General features: G+C 46.3%; 1 protein-coding gene and 1 non-coding gene across 2 annotated transcripts in view; one reads left to right on the top strand and one right to left on the bottom strand.

Annotated features, from left to right (window-relative positions):
* The window catches only part of CIB4 (calcium and integrin binding family member 4), a 52,085-nt gene extending 46,442 nt beyond the window's left edge, over positions 1-5,643 (bottom strand). Inside the window, exons 1-2 of the mRNA XM_040224452.1 lie at positions 5,590-5,643; positions 5,129-5,163 (exon numbers count right to left, since the gene is read on the bottom strand). Coding sequence (XP_040080386.1) covers positions 5,129-5,163; positions 5,590-5,643 — 89 coding nt within the window. The remainder of the gene's footprint in view (positions 1-5,128; positions 5,164-5,589) is intronic.
* Positions 5,644-7,696: 2,053 nt separating this feature from the next.
* Positions 7,697-7,768, top strand: TRNAE-UUC. The gene has a single exon. It is a non-coding gene; the product is annotated as a tRNA-Glu (tRNA).
* The last annotated feature ends 12,257 nt before the right edge of the window (positions 7,769-20,025 follow it).

The following is a 20,025-nucleotide window of genomic DNA, read 5'->3' as shown; positions in this document are numbered from 1 at the left end:
TTTTCACTGCAGACTTTATTTTGTGACCTCTTACTGTTAAAAAAGAGAGAGTTTATCTCTATCTATAACCTGCTGGATGGCATCACGGACTCGATGGACGTGAGTCTGAGTGAACTCCGGGAGTTGGTGATGGACAGGGAGGCCTGGCGTGCTGCGATTCATGGGGTCTCAAAGAGTCGGACACGACTGAGCGACTGAACTGAACTGAACTGAACTGATAACCTACTTCAGGCTTCCTTGGTGGCTCAGGTGGTAAAGAATCTGCCTGCCAATTGGGAGACCTTGGTTCAATCCCTGGGTTGAGAAGATCCCCTTGAGGAGGGCATAGCAACCCACTCCAGTATTCTTGCCTGGAGAGTCCCTGTGGACAGAGGACCCTGGTAGGCTACAGTCCATGGAGTTGCAAAGAGTCAGACATGACTGAGTGACTCAGCACAGCACATATATACTAGTTCTTCCCCTAACATCCCAATATAATATGATTTTCCTGAATCAAAATTCAGTATTTATATTATTGTTATATGTATGTATTAGTACATATTATATATGTATTATTCAAACATTGCTCACAGCTGAGTTCCCTAGTACAAAATGGTTACATTCTCTTTCTTGCAAGACTCTTTGTTTTTCTTTTGCTTAGGTTTCAGTGTTTCTATTATTATTTCATTCTCAAACTTTCTGCAGAACTGTGAAGTTTCTCTTCGTGTGTTTATATACCTTATATCATCCATAGGTTCATTTTGTTTTCCTGGAGCTATCACTCCTGGAATTCCTAACTCCTTAATTCTAATCTGGATGCATTGCTTTTCATGCCTGCTGCACTGTCATCCTTGGGTTTCTCTTCACTCTCAATTTTGAAATGCCATGGTGTTGCGGCCCTCTGTTTTCTGGTTCTTACGTCTTCTTTTTTCCTTAGTTTGAAAGTGAAAGTTGCTCAGTTGTGTCCAACTCTTTGCGATGCCATGGCCTATGATGCCATGGACTACACAGTCCATGGAATTCTCCAGGCCAGAATACTGTAGTGGGTAGGCGTTCCCTTCTCCAGGGGATCTTCCCAACCCAAGGATTGAACGGAGGTATCCAGCACTGCAGGCAGATTCTTTACCATCTGAACCACCAGGGAAGACCAAGAATACCGGAATAGGTAGCCTATCCCTTCTCCAGAGGATCTTCCCTATCCAGGAATCGAACCAGGGTCTCCTGTGTTGCAGGCAGATTGTTTACCAGCTGAGCTATCAGGGAATTCTTTTTCTTAGTTTGCTCACTAATTTTAATGAAGAACTTAGTTTACTTGATAATTTTAATAGATGCTGCAGAAGCTGCCTGCATGAGGTAATTGTTTTTAGAAGTCACATATCAAAAAGTATTGTTTCACCTTCACTCTTGATTCATAGTCTAGCTATGACTTAATCCTACATTGGAATTTTTTTCCTTTGAATTTTGAAGGTGTTTGGCCACCGTCTTCCAGCACAAGTCTAAAATTCTACTTCCTGATCCTCTGTATGTATTCTGCTTTCTTCCTCTGTGGATGTTCTTAAGATCTTCTAAATACCTCTGGTGTCCTGAAATAAATTAATGTAGTCTTAAAATTTTTTTTTTCCTTCAAATACATAGTGTCTCTCAGCTTTCAATTCATGTGCAATTGCCAAGTCTGTAACGAGCTGACTGGCAGCTCATCCATGCTCATCTCTGTTCCTGGTGGTCCTGAGTCAGAAGCCTGCATGGCTAGCTCTCTCCACATGGTGAGCTCCTGTCCTCTGCTGGGCTGGGGAAGGGGTGCTGAGTGGATTGCAGGGCAAGAGGAGAAATCATAGAATGCCATCTTTTTGTTTTCACTGGAGCCTTCATCCTAGCATTCAGAAAGGGGCCTTTCTGGGTCCTTGATTCCATCATCCCAATCCCTGTTTTTAAGCAATCTGCTTTCAACTTTCAGCTCTAATTCTGTATCGTGGATCTCTTTGTTTTCCACTTTGGAACTTTTTTTCTCTCTCTCATCTGCTTTCATCTCTTGAGTTTTCCCTTATGAGTTTCTTTCTTTCTCTTTTTCTAATTCTAGCTGTCCTTTTAGTAGGGAAAATAAAATTTTAAAAAAAGCTCAATTCTCCATGTTCACTGGAAGCTATGGCACATTGCTTTTTTAACTTTACAATATACCTTGGAGATACTAATCCACACCCAACATAAAACTTCTCCTTCTCTAAGGACAGTGCCATGGATGGATGGGTCCATCCACATTTATTTCATCCATGCCCTCTTGATTCAAATGCAATGGCCAGGTCAAAGTGCCTTTCCCTTCCTGAAGCAGGCTTCCAGTCCTTCCCCTGTTCTCTTCTATTCTTCACAGTTCTACACCCTCAGCTGCTCCCCAGAGTGTGGTCTTCCTAATCTGGAGACTCACCTTGGTTTGAAGCAGCAAAGAGCTGTCTCCCTGGTATCATCCCACACATCTTAGCATTTTTGTCCCCACCTTCGTGCCAATCCTGCTCTGCCTCAGTTGAAAGTCTCCATGATGGTGAAACACAAGGAGAGTAGACAGCCACTGCACCTCCTCTCTGCCTTCCTGGAGCATTGGCATCCCCACCCCTCCTCCAGCACTGACCCATCCTGTTCTAGAGCCCCAAAGGTGGGAGTCTCATGGGCAGAGGCTGCCCAAGGGCCAGGCACCAGGCCCTCATGCTTAGGCATAGCACTGACAAAAGACAGGGTTGGCGGGAGGTGGCTTTGAGAGAAGTTGCTTAGAGAAGTTGGGCTGAAGTGGAGCCTTTGCTGGCCTCACTCACTGGGACCTGCCTCCCCACTACAAACAGGTGAGGTGAGGCCCCTCCCATGAGGGACTCACTTTCAATAAGGGTGGAGAGAAGTGTGAAACAGGAGGTAGGCAGGGGCTGCTTCATGGCCTGTGTGGGCAGTTCAGAAAAGAGGAGTCCCTACGGACAGCTCCCTACTAGAACATCTTTCTCAAAGGCCAATAGAGAACACACGAAGATGGAAGGGCTTCCCTCCCCCTCTCCTCTCTTTTGCCTGACTTCCCCCACTCAACTCCCACCACCACATTGGTGGTGGGAATGGGGCACATATGAGGGGCCCTAGGGATCCAGAGAAGGCCATCTGAGAATGTTTGAGCTTTCTAGATGGAAAGAGGAGCAGGCATGGTCATGCTGAAGTAGAGAGAGGATAAATTAGTGCAGAACAATCCTGTCCTTCCTGTTGACATTTTAGACATGTCCACCCTTTGCCCACCATTTCTACAGCTAGAAATCTCTCCTATGGATTTACTCTCACTTGTTGAATAAGCTTTGTTTTTGTTCAGTTGCTAAGTCACGTCCAACTCTTTGCAACCCTAGGGACTGCAGCACTCCAGGCTTCCCAGTCCTCCACTATCTCCTGGAGTTTGCTCAAGTTTACGTCCACTGAGTTGGTGATGCTATCTAACCATCTTATCCTCTGTCACCCTCTTTTCCTTTTGCCTTCTATCTTTCCCAGCATCAGAGCCTTTTCCAATGAGTTGGCTCTTTGCCTCAAGTGGCCAAAATATTGACACTTCTGCATCAGTCCTTCCAATGAATATTCAGGGTTGATTTCCTTTAGGATTGACTGGTTTGATCTCCTTGCAGTACAAGGGACACTCAAGAGTCTTCTGCGGCACCACAGTTTAAAAGCTTATCAATTGAATAAGCTATTTTTACATAAATGTTTACTATAACATTATTGATAGAACTAAAAGTCATAAACAACTTAAGTGTATGTTATGGGGGGAGGTTGTAAAATGAATGACATTTCCTCTATAGGAAAGAATGTCCCATAGTCATAGAATGAGACAGATCTCTATGTGCTTTATGTAAAGATAGCCAACATGAAAACTTGAAAAAAGGTCCAGAACAGTATAATGCTACACTATAAATTGGTAAATGCTGCCGTGTGAATGAGATAAAAATTTTGAAGGATATTTATGTAGATGTATCTATGAAAATTTTTTCTGGAAGCCTTGATGAGAAACCAACTGTGAACAAGGGTTATCATCAGGGAGAAGGCCTGGGAAGGAGAGAGACGCTTACTTTTCTTTTAGAATATTTATGCTATTTGAATTTTCTGGCCATGCTCACGTATTACTTTTCAATTTTTATTTCATTTTTATGCAAGTGTTCCTTTTTTAGAAAATATCAGTGAGATGTATAAGTAGTAGGATGTAGAGTTTTGTCATATTTTTCTTTATTTCTAAAATGAGCAAACACTCGTTTTAAAAGGAAAGCGATGACACCTGGTGACTGTCCCTGGTCTCCATCACTTCCTGTGCCCTGGACACTCACCAACCCCCCATCCCCATGCCAGGAGAGTCTCATGAGTGGGGCAGAATCATTGCCCTGCCAGGGACCCCGAGTGGGAAGTGCTGCCTCCAGGCTGGATGTTGTCTGGGGAGGGTGAGTCCAGCAGAGACAAAGAGGTGAGAGGGTTCTGTGGATCTCAGGGCAGTCTTCTCACTCCAGCCTCCCTTCACCCCACCAACAATGCCCTGGAGACCCCCTTTCCTCCGCTCACGAGTTTCTGATGAGCTCCTGGCCCAGGCTGAGTGCTCTCACATCTCTCATGCTGTCTACTCCCCCTGCGGCCCCATGAGGGAGCCTCGTGTTGGCTGTCTTGGCCTGGAGCCTTCCTCCCTGGCCATCACCAGCATAAGAACAGGGGGTGGACTGCGCATTATTACACCCACCATGCTGGGAGGCAGTGAGGCGAAGCTTGGGAGGGAAAGAAGGACTAAGAGAGATTCAGCGGGGCATCAGCTTTACCCAGCTAGAGGACCACCTAGCTGCATGTGCTGCAGATCTGTTTCCCAAGTCCTCTCCTCCTTGTCCTCATCATCCCAGGGAGGCCCTGTCCACCTCTGCGGTTCTATGAAGAAACCTTACCATGGATCCCATAGCAACCTACAATCTGTCATTTCACTGTAGTCGGGCCCTGGGAATCGTGACCTTGGACCTGGGACTGGGGTCTGTCTCTGCCTGTCTGCTGCCAGCCTTGTCTCCAGGACTTTGTAGCTCTGAGCAGGGACCACATTCAGGGACCAGAGTGAGGCTGTACCAGGGTAAGATTTCAGCTCCAAGGGAAGGGAAAGGGGGCCCCCACTACTCACCATAGGATTTCATTCCTGGTCAAGAAGGTCAAGGCCTGAAACAAACCACAAACAGGTGACTTGCCCACTCCGTCCAGCCCTGCCCTGGCCCTCTGGGGAGTGGGCAACTTCGGGGGTTGGGAGGAAAAGCTGATGCTCTCATTGAACAACCAGGGAATGGAGGCTCCCAGCCCTCAGCAGCAGATGCCCGAGGCGGTGGCAGAGGAGGAAATAGTACCCCATCTCTGATGGCCTTGGGAGGGAGCACAGTGGTACAGGCCTGCAGAAAGGATAGGAGACAAGGCAAAAGCCCTGGGATCTGGAGCAGGAAACAAATTGGGACGGGCTCGCTGAGGGCCAGTGTGGGTCACATGGATGTAGGTTTAGTGAAGGCAGGGACCACAGTGAGAGTTTTCCCACCCCTCCCACCTGCCTTGGGAAGCTCCCACCACTGCCCAGAATCTCCTGTTTGATCTATCCACCTGGTATTCTTCCAAATCCTCCCAGTGCATCTGGTACCTCAGACATTGCCCCATGCCAACACCACCCTTCTCTCTGCCAGCAGCAGAACCTCAGCCCCAAGGGCTCACCAGCTGTGCACTAAGTAATTGGTTGCCATGGCAACCTGCATTCCACCTTCTGCCCATTCTACCTGAGTCCCTGAGTGGGCAAAGAAATAGATTCTTTTAGTTCCAGAGGCTAACGGACATCATCCCCAAAACAGCGAACAGAAAGGCAGCCCAGCAGCAGGTTCAAGAATCACGAGCCAACCTTCCAGATCTGCCAAAGGCTGACAAGACATGTCAAGCCACTCAGCTTCTCTGTGTCTCAGTTTCCTCATCTGTAAACTGAGGATGATGGTCATGGGATTGTGGTGAGGATTATTTGAGTCAATACAGGTAACAATGCCTTGTACATAATAAGCTTTCAATAAGTGTTAGCTATTAGAACCATGGCCCAAGGACTATGCCAGGTGCCGGAACACAGAGATGAGTAAGCATAGACTCTGACATCAAGAAGTGGCCCAAAGAGCACAGTAAAGGGCATTCCACCCCATCCATCCTGTCCCTGCAGAAGCCAAGGGCACAATCAAATCAGGATGATACAAAGAGGGTCTATTAAAGGGACTCTCCAAAGACAAGGTCAGGGTGTGTGGAAACCACTCAGGATCACACAGAATCCAGGCTAGTAACCACAGAGCCGCTACCAGTCCTGGCCCAACACGCACGGAATCAGTACCCCTGTACCATCCCCTCCACTTCTTCCGATCTTCCATGGGGATGGAGAGCAGAGTGGAAAGTGAATCTAGAAAGATGAAGTCTAGCACAGACCTCAGTATTGCTGTCCAGGAGTATCTTTCCAAAGCCATCCCCTCCTGGTCTCAGTGCCAGTGTTAGCTTCCTGGTCCTTGTACCCACGTCATTCCACACACTTTCCCAGGTAAACAGCTCAGAAGCTTTCTCATAGAGCTAGTTTATATCTCTGGAAATGTGGCTGCTCATTCTTCATCATCTGCCCTCCATGGAGAGGGAGACTGGCAGAAGAAACCCAGGAGCTTTCAATCCTTATTTACTAGACAGACATAAGTAAAGTACCTACAGGATGCCAGGTGCTCAGCTTGACCCTGGAAGAGATGGGTGAATGTGGTCTCAGCCTTCAAGAAATGAACATTTGCCACATACACAGACACACACACACATACACACACACACACACACCCCATGGGAGATTGGGTAGATGTCATCAGAGAGGTAATATGAATTACGAGTATTTAGAAGAGGAGAACCCTAGGCAGGAAATCTTCATGTAGGTGGTAGCATTTAAGTGGTTGTTACAATGTCATAGTTAAGAATGTGGGCTGGTTGCATCACTTCTTGCTACATCCCCTTGGGCAAGTCATAAAACTACTCTGAGCCTCAGTTCCCTCATCTGTAAAATGGGAATAATAAATCTCTACAGTATTATTGCAAGGCTAAAATTAAATGATAGATATAAAAACCTCTAATTTAGAAAGGTGCCTGGCACAATAAGTTCTCATTAAAGGGGAAACAATATTATTACTTTTTAAAGTTGGGCCTGAAAGAAAGGGTAGGATGTGAGCAGACACAGTCAGTAATTTCATCTCATCTTCTGGTAAACTGTCTGAGCTTCTATTCTCATTTATTGAGCAGCTTCTTTCACTAGTCTGTTCCATAGTGACTGTCCCTTATCGTCCTCACAGAGCCCTGGGGAAGACGGAATTTGGTGAGGTTCTGTGATGCCTTGGGGTCACTTGGCTGGCCAGGGGCCAAAGGAGGATCTGAAGCCTGGAGTGAGGTTGCAGGCTTGTGATTTCTGGCATATTTCTTCACCACCTGTCTAATATTTTCCTTTAGATTGTCTGTTTATTTTCACCAAGTAATATTTGTAAAGGGAACATATCACAGTTATATATGGGGTGCCAGGCCGCACCCCAGAAGGCTGCTTCCTTCTCAAGTCTCTCTCAGCCCTCCTGTCCTAGGAGGTGCAAGTGGCAGCAGGCTCTGGCATGTGCCTTTAACACCTGGTTGCTACACACTACAAGGAGAGCAAAAACATACTGGAGGGAATTCCCTGGTGGTCCAGTGGTTAGGACTCTGCACTTTCACTGCAGGGGTGCAGGTTCAATCCCTGATCGGGGAACTAAGATCCCACAAGCTGCACAGTGTGGCTTTCTTACTCAACTCTTTGTTGAGCCAGGCAATGAGACAGAATGATTAAGCCAGACAGAAAAGGCCCTACCCTGATGGAACCAGAGGCCCATAGGGAAACTAACAACCCCTTTGATTGTGATAGGGCTATGAGAGAAATAAAGCAAGAATGAAGGGTGGGCAGGAGAGGCTTCCTGAGGAGGGGCCATCTGAGCGGAGACCTGAGCCACAAGGAGAGGGAACCAGGCTAAGTCTGGGGAGTTTTCCAGACCCAGAAAGCAATGACATCCAGCTAGAATTTATGACACTGTTTTGGCTTTCCTTACGTTTATTTATACTGTTTCCTCCACTTTGAAAAAGATACAGGCTTCCCTAGTGACTCACACAGTAAAGAATCTGCCTGCAATGCAGGAGACCTGGGTTCAATCCCTGGGTTGGGAAGATCCTTGGAGAAGGGAATGGCAACCCTCCAGTATTCTTGCCTGGCAAATTCCATGGATAGAGGAGCCTGGTGGGCTACAGTCCATGAGGTCCCAGAGAGTCGGACATGACTGAGCGACTAACACTTTCACTTGCCATATATAACTGTGATATGTTCCCTTTACAAATATTACTTGGTGAAAATAAACAGACAATCTAAAGGAAAATATTAGACAGGTGGTGAAGAAATATGCCAGAAATCACAAAAATGTCTCTGCCTCACTTCACACACAGGTAACCAAGGTTTGCAAACTCTGCTACCTTCCTCTTTCCTTTAGTTTTCATGCCCTCACATGACCCTTTTCCCAACTCCTGCCCACTTCACCCCTCCCTACACACAGGCTCTCAACCTAGAAAGGGCTTTCAGCGGTTCCTACAATTAACAATAGTAACCACAAGAATGTCACCTTACATTTGCATTGCATCGCTTTGTAATTCCAAAATGCTTTTCTACATGCCATCTCATCTGCTCAAGAGATAAAAGCCCATGATCCTTAAAAAAAGAAAGAAAAATCCCCATGCAATTCTGCCTCAGTACACTAACCAACCAGCATCCTTACCTTCCTCCAGCCAGTTAAATCTCTCTGAAAAGGGTGTAAATGAACAGATAATGCTGTGAAAGTGTTGAACTCAAAATGCCAGCAAATTTGGAAAGCTCAGCAGTGGACCCAGGACTGGAAAAGGTCAGTTTTCATTCCAATCCCAAAGAAAGGCAATGCCAAAGAATGCTCAAACTACCCCACAATTGTACTCATCTCACACACTAGTAAAGTAATGCTCAAAATTTTCCAAGCCAGGCTTCAACAGTACGTGAACCATGAACTTCCAGATGTTCAAACTGGATTTAGAAAAGGCAGAGGAACCAGAGATCAAACTGCCAACATCCGTTGGATCATCAAAAAAGCAAGAGAGTTCCAGAAAAACATCTGCTTTATTGACTACACCAAAGCCTTTGTGTGGACCACAGCAGGAAAATTCTTCAAGAGATGGGAATACCAGACTACCTGACCTGCGTCTTGAGAAATATGTATGCAGGTCAGGAAGCAACAGTTAGAACTGGACTGGAATAACAGACTAGTTCCAAATGGGGAAAGGAGTACGTCAAGGCTGTATATTGTCACCCTGCTTATTTAACTTATATGCAGAGTACATCAAGAGAAACACTGGGCTGGATGAAGCACAAGCTGGAATCAAGATTGCTGGAAGAAATTAACCTCAGATATGCAGATGACACCACCCTTATGGCAGAAAGTGAAGAAGAACTAAAAAGCCTCTTGATGAAAGTGAAAGAGGAGAGTGAAAAAGTTGGCTTAAAGCTCAACATTCAGAAAACTAAGATCATGGCATCTGGTCCCATCACTTCATGGGAAATAGATGGGGAAACAGTGGAAACAGTGTCAGACTTTACTTTGGGGGGCTCCAAAATCACTGCAGATGGTGACTGCAGCCATGAAATTAAAAGACACTTGCTCCTTGGAAGGAAAGTCATGACCAACTTAGATGGCATATTATAAAGCAGAGACATTACTTTACCAGCAAAGGTTCATCTAGTCAAAGCTATGGTTTTTCCAGTGGTCCTGTGTGGATGTGAGAGTTGGACTATAAAGAAAGCTGAGCACTGAAGAACTGATGCTTTTGAACTGTGGTGTTGGAGAAGACTCTTGAGAGTCCCTTGGACAGCAAGGAGATCCAACCAGTCAATCCTAAAGGAAATCAGTCCTGAATATTCATTGGAAGGACTGATGCTGAAGCTGAAACTCCAATACTTTGGCCACCTGATGTGAAGAACTGACTCACTGGAAAAGACACTGATGTTGGGAAAGATTGACGGCAGGAGGAGAAGGGGACGACAGAGGATGAAATGGTTGGATGGCATCACTGACTCACTGGACATGAGTTTGAGTAAACTCCAGGAGTTGGTGATGGACAGGGAAGCCTGGCATGCTACAGTCCATTGGGTCGCAGAGTCAGACATGACTGAGCAACTGAACTGAACATAAAGCAGGCCCGGACAGTTCTGCATGCTTCCCCTCCAGGGTCCCTCCCTGCAGGAATCCTCTGCGTGGGATAAAAAGAATTCTTCACGAGGTTTCTGTCACCTGCCAATGAACTCCACCAACTGTTAAAACAGTCACCCCTACTCCAACCTTGATTTAGACGTCTCTTCAAATTCAAAAAGGACTGAGAAGGGACTTCTATCCAGAATAAATACCGAAAGCTAACAGCTCAACAATAAAATACAAAAAGCCCAACTGAAAAAATGCACAAAGGATTTGCATAGACATTTCTCCAAAGAAATATGTGAATGGCCAAAGAGCACATGAAAAGATGCTCACCATCATCAGCCACTGAAGAAGCTGAAGCTGAACAGTTCTATGAAGACCTACAAGACCTTTTAGAACTAACACCCAAAAAAGATGTCCTTTTCATTATAGGGGACTGGAATGCAAAAGTAGGAAGTCAAGAAACACCTGGAGTGACAGGCAAATTTGGCCTTGGAATTCGGAATGAAGCAGGGCAAAGACTAATAGAGTTTTGCCAAGAAAATGCATTGGTCATAGCAAACACCCTCTTCCAACAACACAAGAGAAGACTCTACACATGGACATCACCAGATGGTCAACACCGAAATCAGATTGATTATATTCTCTGCAGCAAAAGATGGAGAAGCTGTATACAGTCAACAAAAACAAGACCAGGAGCTGACTGTGGCTCAGATCATGAACTCCTTATTGCCAAATTCAGACATAAATTCAAGAAAGTAGGGAAAACCACTAGACCATTCAGGTATGACCTAAATCAAATCCCTTATGATTATACATTGGAAGTGAGAAATAGATTTAAGGGCCTAGATCTGATAGATAGAGTGCCTGATGAACTATGGACAGAGGTTCGTGACATTGTACAGGAGACAGGGATCAAGACCATCCCCATGGAAAAGAAATGCAAAAAAGCAAAATGGCTGTCTGGGGAGGCCTTACAAATAGCTGTGAAAAGAAGAGAGGCGAAAAGCAAAGGAGAAAAGGAAAGATATAAGCATCTGAATGCAGAGTTCCAAAGAATAGCAAGAAGAGATAAGAAAGCCTTCTTCAGCGATCAATGCAAAGAAATAGAGGAAAACAGCAGAATGGGAAAGACTAGAGATCTCTTTAAGAAAATTAGAGATACCAAGGGAATGTTTCATGCAAAGATGGGCTCGATAAAGGACAGAAATGGTATGGACCTAACAGAAGCAGAAGATATTAAGAAGAGGTGGCAAGAATACACAGAAGAACTGTACAAAAAAGATCTTCACGACCCAGATAATCATGATGATGTGATCACTCATCTAGAGCCAGACATCTTGGAATGTGAAGTCAAGTGGGCCTTAGAAAGCATCACTATGAACAAAGCTAGTGGAGGTGATGGAATTCCAGTTGAGCTGTTTCAAATCCTGAAAGATGATGCTGTGAAAGTGCTGCACTCACTATGCCAGCAAATTTGGAAAACTCAGCAGTGGCCACAGGACTGGAAAAGGTCAGTTTTCATTCCAATCCCAAAGAAAGGCAATGCCAAAGAATGCTCAAACTACTACACAATTGCACTCATCTCACATGCTAGTAAAGTCATGCTCAAAATTCTCCAAGCCAGGCTGTAGCAATACGTGAACCGTGAACTCCCTGATGTTCAAGCTGGTTTTAGAAAAGGCAGAGGAACCAGAGATCAAATTGCCAACATCCGTTGGATCATGGAAAAAGCAAGAGAGCTCCAGAAAGACATCTATTTCTGCTTTATTGACTATGCCAAAGCCTTTGACTGTGTGGATCACAATAAACTGTGGAAAATTCTGAAAGAGATGGGAATACCAGACCACCTGACCTGCCTCTTGAGAAATCTGTATGCAGGTCAGGAAGCAACAGTTAGAACTGGACATGGAACAACAGACTGGTTCCAAATAGGAAAAGGAGTATGTCAAGGCTGTATATTGTCACCCTGCTTATTTAACTTCTATGCAGAGTACATCATGAGAAACGCTGGACTGGAAGAAGCACAAGCTGGAATCAAGATTGCCGGGAGAAATATCAATAACCTCAGATATGCAGATGACACCACCCTTATGGCAGAAAGTGAAGAGGAGCTAAAAAGCCTCTTGATGAAAGTGAAAGAGGAGAGCGAAAAAGTTGGCTTAAAGCTCAACATTCAGAAAAAGAAGATCATGGCATCCGGTCCCATCACTTCATGGCAAATAGATGGGGAAACAGTGGAAACAGTGTCAGACTTTATTTTTGGGGGCTCCAAAATCACTGCAGATGGTGATTGCAGCCATGAAATTAAAAGACGCTTACTCCTTGGAAGAAAAGTTATGACCAACCTAGATAGCATATTCAAAAGCAGAAACATAACTTTGCCGACTAAGGTCCGTCTAGTCAAGGCTATGGTTTTTCCTGTGGTCATGTATGGATGTGAGAGTTGGACTGTGAAGAAGGCTGAGCACCGAAGAACTGATGCTTTTGAACTGTGGTGTTGGAGAAGACTCTTGAGAGTCCCTTGGACTGCAAGGAGATCCAACCAGTCCATTCTGAAGGAGATCAACCCTGGGATTTCTTTGGAAGGAATGATGCTAAAGGTGAAACTCCAGTACTTTGGCCACCTCATGCGAAGAGTTGACTCATTGGAAAAGCTTCTGATGCTGGGAGGCATTGGGGGCAGGAGGAGAAAGGGACGACCGTGGATGAGATGGCTGGATGGCATCATGAACTTGATGGACATGAGTCTGAGCGAACTCCGGGAGATGGTGATGAACAGGGAAGCCTGGCATGCTGCGATTCATGGGGTCGCAAAGAGTCGGACATGACTGAGAGACTGAACTGAACTGAACTGAACTGATCATCAGCCACGAGGAGGATGCAAATCAAAACCACAGTGAGGTACCCCTGTGCACCCACTAGGATGGTGAGGATGTAGAGAAATTGGAGTCCTACACTGCTAGTGGGACTGCAAAATGATGCAGCCACTTTAGAAGAGAGTTTGGCTGTTCCTCAAAATATTAATGGCACCCCACTCCAGTACTCCTGCCTGGAAAATCCCACGGACGGAGGAACCTGGTGCACTGCAGTCCATGGGGTCGCTAAGAGTTGGACACGACTGAGCAACTTCACTTTCACTTTTCACTTTCATGTATTGGAGAAGGAAATGGCAACCCACTCCAGTGTTCTTGCCTGGAGAATCCCAGGGACGGCGGAGCCTGGTGGGCTGCATAGTCCAGTCTATGGGGTAGCATAGAGTCGGACATGACTGAAGCGACTTAGCAGCAGCAGAAGCAGCAAAATATTAAGCAGAATTACCATATGTTAAAAGCAAGACAACATGCCCAAAATGGAGTCGCTCATACTAAGCCCCACATCACCAAACTGAAACTTAATTACAGTTACAGCTCTCCCAGAAATGGAATCTTAAACCTGTTGATCAGGAATCAGCACTAGTGAAGGCTGACAGACCCTGCATCCCTGAAAGAAAAGTGACCTTGTCACAGCAATCCACACTTTGCTACTATACTTCCTTATTCCCCTTCCCTTCTGCCTATAAAAATCTTTCCTTTTGGGAATTCCCTGGTAGTCCAGTGGCTAGGAATCTGCGCTCCCAATACAGGGTTCACAGGTTCGATCCTTGGTTGGGGAACTAGATCCCACATGCCACAGCTAAAGATCTGGTGTGCTGCAACTAAGACCCGGTGCAGCCAAATAAATAAAATAAATATTTTAAAAAACTTTCCCTTTTGTAGAGCTCCTCAGATCTCCTTTCTCCCTGCTAGATTGAATGCCACTTGACTCATGAATCTTTGCTGCTGTTAAGTTACTTCAGTCATGTCTGATTCTGCCACCCCAGGCTCCAGTGTCCATGGAGATTCTCCAGGCAAGAATACTGGAGTGGGTTGCCATTTCCTTTTTCACATGAATCCTTAAGTAAAGCCACTAAGAACTTTAAAACTTACTCAGATGAATTTTGTTTTTTAACACATACAGCCCAACACAATTCCATTCCTGGGTATATACCTAAAAGAAATGAAAACATTTGTTCGCATAAAAAACTTATACATGAGTGTTCATAGCAGCATTATTCATAACAGCCAAAAGGCAGAGACAGCCCAAGTGTTCATCAACTGATGAATATATAAATAAAATGTGACATATCCATACTATGGAGCATTATTTGGCAATAAAAGTACATGACGTATTGATACATGGTACAATGTGGATGAAGCTTGAAAATATTATATGAAATGAAGGAAGCTATTTTCAAAAGGCCACAGATTGTATTATTTCATTTATATAAAATGTCCAGAATAGACAAATCCATAGAGACAGAAAGTAGATTAGTGGTTGCCAGGAGTTTGGGGGAGGGGAGTATGGCAGAGAGGAGTTACTGCTAATGATATAGGATTTCTTTGGGGGATGGTAAAAATATTCTAAAATTAGATGGTGCTAAGCAATGTAGTATTAGAAACAGAGATAAGTCAATAAAGGAAAGGGACACAGTTCTGTGAGTCCCCAGGGTCAGGGACACCCTCTCTGCTCACCCATACTGGGATATGAGATGTCCAAGGGCTCACCAGCATCCTCCTCTTGGAACCTGCCTGGACGCAGACCCCACAGGTGTGTACCTCATGCAATCTGCGCTTATTTTCTCTGTTTCTGTTTGGAACAGTTCATTTTACCGCACCCAGTTTGCACCACCAAGTTGACAGAGTGAAGCAGGACCAGAGATCAGAGTCATCTTTTATAGGAGAAAACAAATTGTTTACGTTTGTTTCCTCTTAAAAATAAATACCTAAAAATAAAATTAGATGGTGCTGATGGTTGTACAACTCTGTAAATACACTGGAAAATATCGAGTTGTACACACTGAGCGAATTGTATACCTGTTGTTCAGTCGTTCAGTCATGTCTGACTCTGCAATCCCATAGACTGCAGCATGCCAGGCTTCCCTGTCTAGAAGGTCAATTAGATCTTAATAAGGTTTTTGCAGGACTTCCCTGGTGGCTCAGACGGTAAAGTGTCTGCCTACAATGCGGGAGACCCGGGTTCAATCCCTGGGTCAGGAAGATCCTCTGGAGAAGGAACTGGCAACCCACTCCAGCACTCTTGCCTGGAAAATCCCATGGACAGAGGAGCATAGTAGGCCCCTACAGTCCATGGGGTCGCAAAGAGTCAGACACGACTGAGAGACTTCACTCTCTCACTCTCAAGGATTTTACTAAAAATTATTTCAAGGAGTGTGTCAGTGTCTGGCACATAGTAGGCCCACCATAAATGTTACTAAAGGAATGTATACATGAGACACAAGATTTTGGAATAGTTTCAGACCCATTTCCTCAGCCCGAGAGTTTTGTGGCCCAGCGGACTCCACCCACTGTAGTTATTCAGCGCTGGAAGCAAGGGGGGTGCGAATCTTGCTGGAGCAAGCTGCCGAATTCTGAACATCAGCTAGGTTTTTGTTTGAATTCCCCACAGCTGAGCAAACTGCAAAGTCACCCTCTGCATGGAGAAAGGACTTTCTCAATTCTTTTGGTGTGGCAAGAGGCAGGTCTGGCGGTGCTGAGCCTGGGGCATCCTGGGAGGCAGGAAGATAAAGGGAGGAAGGCCTACCCTTGCCGTCTTGAGGACAGAAGGGCTGAGGAAAGTAGTGAGGACTCCTGGGTGCTGAGTATCTTGGTGTTGAGTCACCCTTCCTCCAGCTCACTGAAGGGGAGGGTGGGGCTGCATGTCTCTAGAGTTCTGCCTATGGTCTGAGCCATTCCCAGCACAGTGCAGAGTACAGGCGCCCCAGTGGCAGGGGAGATGTGACCAAAGCAGGGCTCTGGGTGTCCCTGGCCATGCAGGGGACCCAGAAGCTTCCTCATGCCCTAAGGAGAGCACCAGAGGGGCTGAGAGTTCAGACAAAGGCCTAGCCAGGATGCAGAGCCCAGGAAAGCACTTTTCCCAGGAGCAATGGGAAACCATGGACCTCCACAGTGCAGGTCAGCACATTACCCCGAAGGCTAGAGGTGACTCTCATGCCTTATTGGGCCCCAGCAAAAATGCACAGAACAAACAAGGACTCTTCCCCACAGCCAGTGAGCCTGCCTCAAGCACCCTGATACAGCTTGGGGGTAAAGAAAGAAGAAAATGAAAGTGCTGGTCACTTAGTCGTGTCTGACTCTTTGCTACCCTATGGACTGTAGCCCACCCGTCTCTTCTGTCCATGGGATCTCTAGAAGATCTTCTGGACCCAGGGAAAGAAGGGGTGACCACAACTGAAACACTGAATATTTACACAGAGGGACTGGCTCATCCAAAGAGACTGTTTAAACCTGTTCTTTGTTTCCCATTTACATTGTCTGAGGGGCAGTAGGGCTGATGTAGAAGGGATGGAAGAGTGGGGGACCCGAAACAGAGTAAGTCTTTGAATAGATGGAACACTTATATGGGAAAGAAATCATTCAACTTGGAAGATACTGAAATATGATTAATGGCAAGTCTAGGGAACGGAAGTCCGAGAGGAAGATCTGGGGTTTTTCAGAGAATAAACTCTACCTTGCACACACCCAGGAAAGACTCCATGGCCAGGCCAGGAGAAGAACACTGAAGTAACAGTGCCTGGAGGGGACCTAGGAAGCCAGGGAGAGCTCCAGCCTTGAGGGGGGTCCTTGTGCCCTGGTGACCTTCACCAGCCCAGTGAAGGAGCCTGGACACTGATCGTGGGGAAAGGAGAGGAGGGTGTAGAATTCTGGACAGGCACTCCCCCACACTGCCCACTGCCTTCAAGCAAGACGGCTGTTTACCACACCGCATGTCACCTTCAACTCAAGGGCAGTTCTCCTGCCTCTGGGTCCAGCTTCTGGGATGAGGTTGAGACATGGGCTTATGCTTGGAGAAGACCCAGCCCCATGACAGATGAGCAAGGCTTCCCAGGTGAGGTAGGAAGCAGGTATGCACACGTGGGCACAGTGCAAGTTTGCACGAACCCCAGGTAGTTAGAGTCTACCTGGGGTTCATGCAGACTCCACAGATGAAAGGCACAGTCCTCCATAAGACTCCCCTCACTTCAGATATGAGGTGCAAATTCTGGGGGTTCCCAGGCCATCTGCACTTCTACTAAGGGGCCACTATCCCCTCAGGTTTGATGATTTGCTAGAACAATTCACAGAACTTAGGAAAGCAGTATACTGATGTCTAGTATTATAAAGAATACCAATCAGGACCAGCCAAAGGAAGAGACACAGAGTGAGTGTCAAGTCTCAGAGAGTCTCGAATAAGAAGCTTGCGTGTCCTCAGGATGCATCACCCGCCTCCTGGACCATTGATATGTAACACTGATCAGGAAGTGCTCATCGAGCCCGAGTTCAGCATGTTTATTGGGGTTTCATCATGTAGGCATGATTGATTGAATCATCAGACACGTGACTGAACTTACTCTCCAGCCCTCCACTCCTCCGCAGAGGTCGGGCTGACATCAGCTGGCTCAAAACCTAACCCTCTAATTGCATGTTTGGTCTTCCTGGCACAGCCAGCCCCCATCCTGAGTCATCTCATTAGCATGAGCTCAGACATGGTCTGAACAGCCCACCAGGAAGAGCGAAGATACACACTCCTATCACTTGGGAAATCCGAAGGGTATAGTAGTTCCCTCCCTTGAGCCATGGACATAAGCCATCTGAATTCTTTATTACACAACACTAGGAAATCTGGAGTGGGTTGGAGTACAGTTAGAGAAATGAAAAACTAGATCCAATCTTTGGAAAAGAAAGGGACCGCTTCCTCCCCAAAGGAAGAGTGAAATTTATTTGGGGGTTAAACAGATTTATCCAGAGGAAGAACATGGACAGAGAATATCTTGAAATTTAAATCTTTGTGTTCTTTTTCCACCTTATCATGAGAGACTTTTTTTTTTTTTAAGTCTCCTGTTCACATTGCCTGGGGGAAAAGTAAAATTATTATAGTAGAGGAAAAGAGCTAGAAACAGCCAATATTCCTTTTTTCTTATGAACAAAACAGGCTTTTGAGAATCCCAAAAGAAGGCTGAGGGAAGCAGAGTCCAGAGTTTATAAAAGGACAGAGAAGAAGTATTATGCCACCAGGGAGGTGGAGCAAAGATCTGGCAGGGCTGGAGCCACTGCCACTGCCAAGGCTGGGGAGCTCGAGCCTGCAGACGAAGTGTTTGCTCACCATTGAGGGAGCACCACTCGGCACACGAGTGACCCATGGGTCCAGCCTAGCTGTCACTCAAGGAGGGTCCAATAGAACAACACTTTGTTTTCCAAGGCTCTGCTGAGCTCCTCTGAATTGCTCAGGTCGACAGACACTCCCAATCCCATTTTCAATATCCTAGGACACCACAAAACTTCGCAGAAAAGAGGGTGGGGGACCTCGGCACTCAGAGGGTGGAGGACTGGGAGAAAGGTATGTAAGGAAAGCCCCAGCTCCTGTTCCTTCGTGGGGCTGGACAGTGACACCCCTGCCCCTTTGCAACTTGTAACAGATGCCCTGGTGACCTGGGTCCCACCCTGACTTCCAGGGCTGCTCTGGGGTCAGGTCTAAAAAGCTTGATCCATCTCAGAGTCTTGCCTCAAGGACTATCTGTATTTTCTGTCCAAGGATTGCTCTAACAAGAAAATTCCTCTGCCTTGGGGTAAGCATAGCCCAGAAGTTTAGGGTGACCATCCACCAGTCAAGATGGGAACTGGTAGAGAAAGGTCCCCTGCCAGCATGGCTGGGTGACAGCTGTGGGAAGCATTCTGTGGCTTCTCAGCAGGGCCTGATGAGGTCGAGGTCACAGCCCTTGAGACAGAGTGATCTGGACAAACACTCCCAACTGGGCTCTTCCTCTTTGTCCATCTCTCTCCTCAGCCCCTCACTCATGTGTCCTGGGATCAGCTCTCAAGTAAACCAACTGCACAAAAATGCTGGTTTCAGTCCCACTTTGAAGGACACCTCGCCAGGACACCCAAGGCATTGTTGGGAACCTCTTGGGATGCTGCCCTGCTACGTGAGAAAAAAGGACATTCCAAAGATTCTGCATTCTGACTGGAGCCGTCCTGAATTTTTAGTTCTAAATTCCTATAGACAAACCTCAAAGATCACCTCGCTGGTCCCCTTCATTTTACAGTAGACTTGGGGCTGGGCAGGAAACTCTCGCGACATCCCCTTGGGGAGTCGAGGCAGAGTGGGTTCTGGAACCCAGCTCCTTCCCAGGTCTCCTCCCTCCCAACAGGCCTCTAAAAGCCGCTTGCCCGAGGTCATCCAGCTGGTTTAATGAGATCCTATCTGTGGAAATGTCTTGTAAACTGTGAAGCATTATAAAAATGCTATTTGTCATGATTTGTGCCAGACCTGGGATTGGAACCCGAATCTACTGGCTCCCGAGCCAGTGCGTTAAGCCCAGCAATAAGAAGAGGCATTAGACAGCAATTTAGCATTCTTTATTTTTAGAGTCACGCTCTCAGAGACACTTGCTAACTAGAAACCCCATTCCAGCCTCCCTCTCTCTCCCTGCACCGCGTTCTGCTCGGTGGCTGGCAGGGTGGGGGTGGCGGGGTGCCGGCGGACCTCTATCTTTTATTCCCTGATTCAAAAACCTATTTACAAATCTTCTAAGATATCTCAGGCACTTTGCTGGTGCTGAGCATGTGGTGGTGATCGAGACAAATATAGCCCTGGCCTTAAGGAGATTGGCATCTGGTGGGGAGGAACGTAATCAGTAATTGCTTGGTTAACTCTACAGTTGTTTCCGTGCTGTGCTGCGAACAGAGTG

The sequence above is a fragment of the Oryx dammah genome, unplaced genomic scaffold (assembly GCF_014754425.2).
Source record: "Oryx dammah isolate SB20612 unplaced genomic scaffold, SCBI_Odam_1.1 HiC_scaffold_25, whole genome shotgun sequence".
NCBI lineage: Eukaryota > Metazoa > Chordata > Mammalia > Artiodactyla > Bovidae > Oryx > Oryx dammah.
The sequence above is the reverse complement of the archived record's forward strand: the minus strand, read 5'-3'. Positions and strand labels throughout refer to the sequence as shown.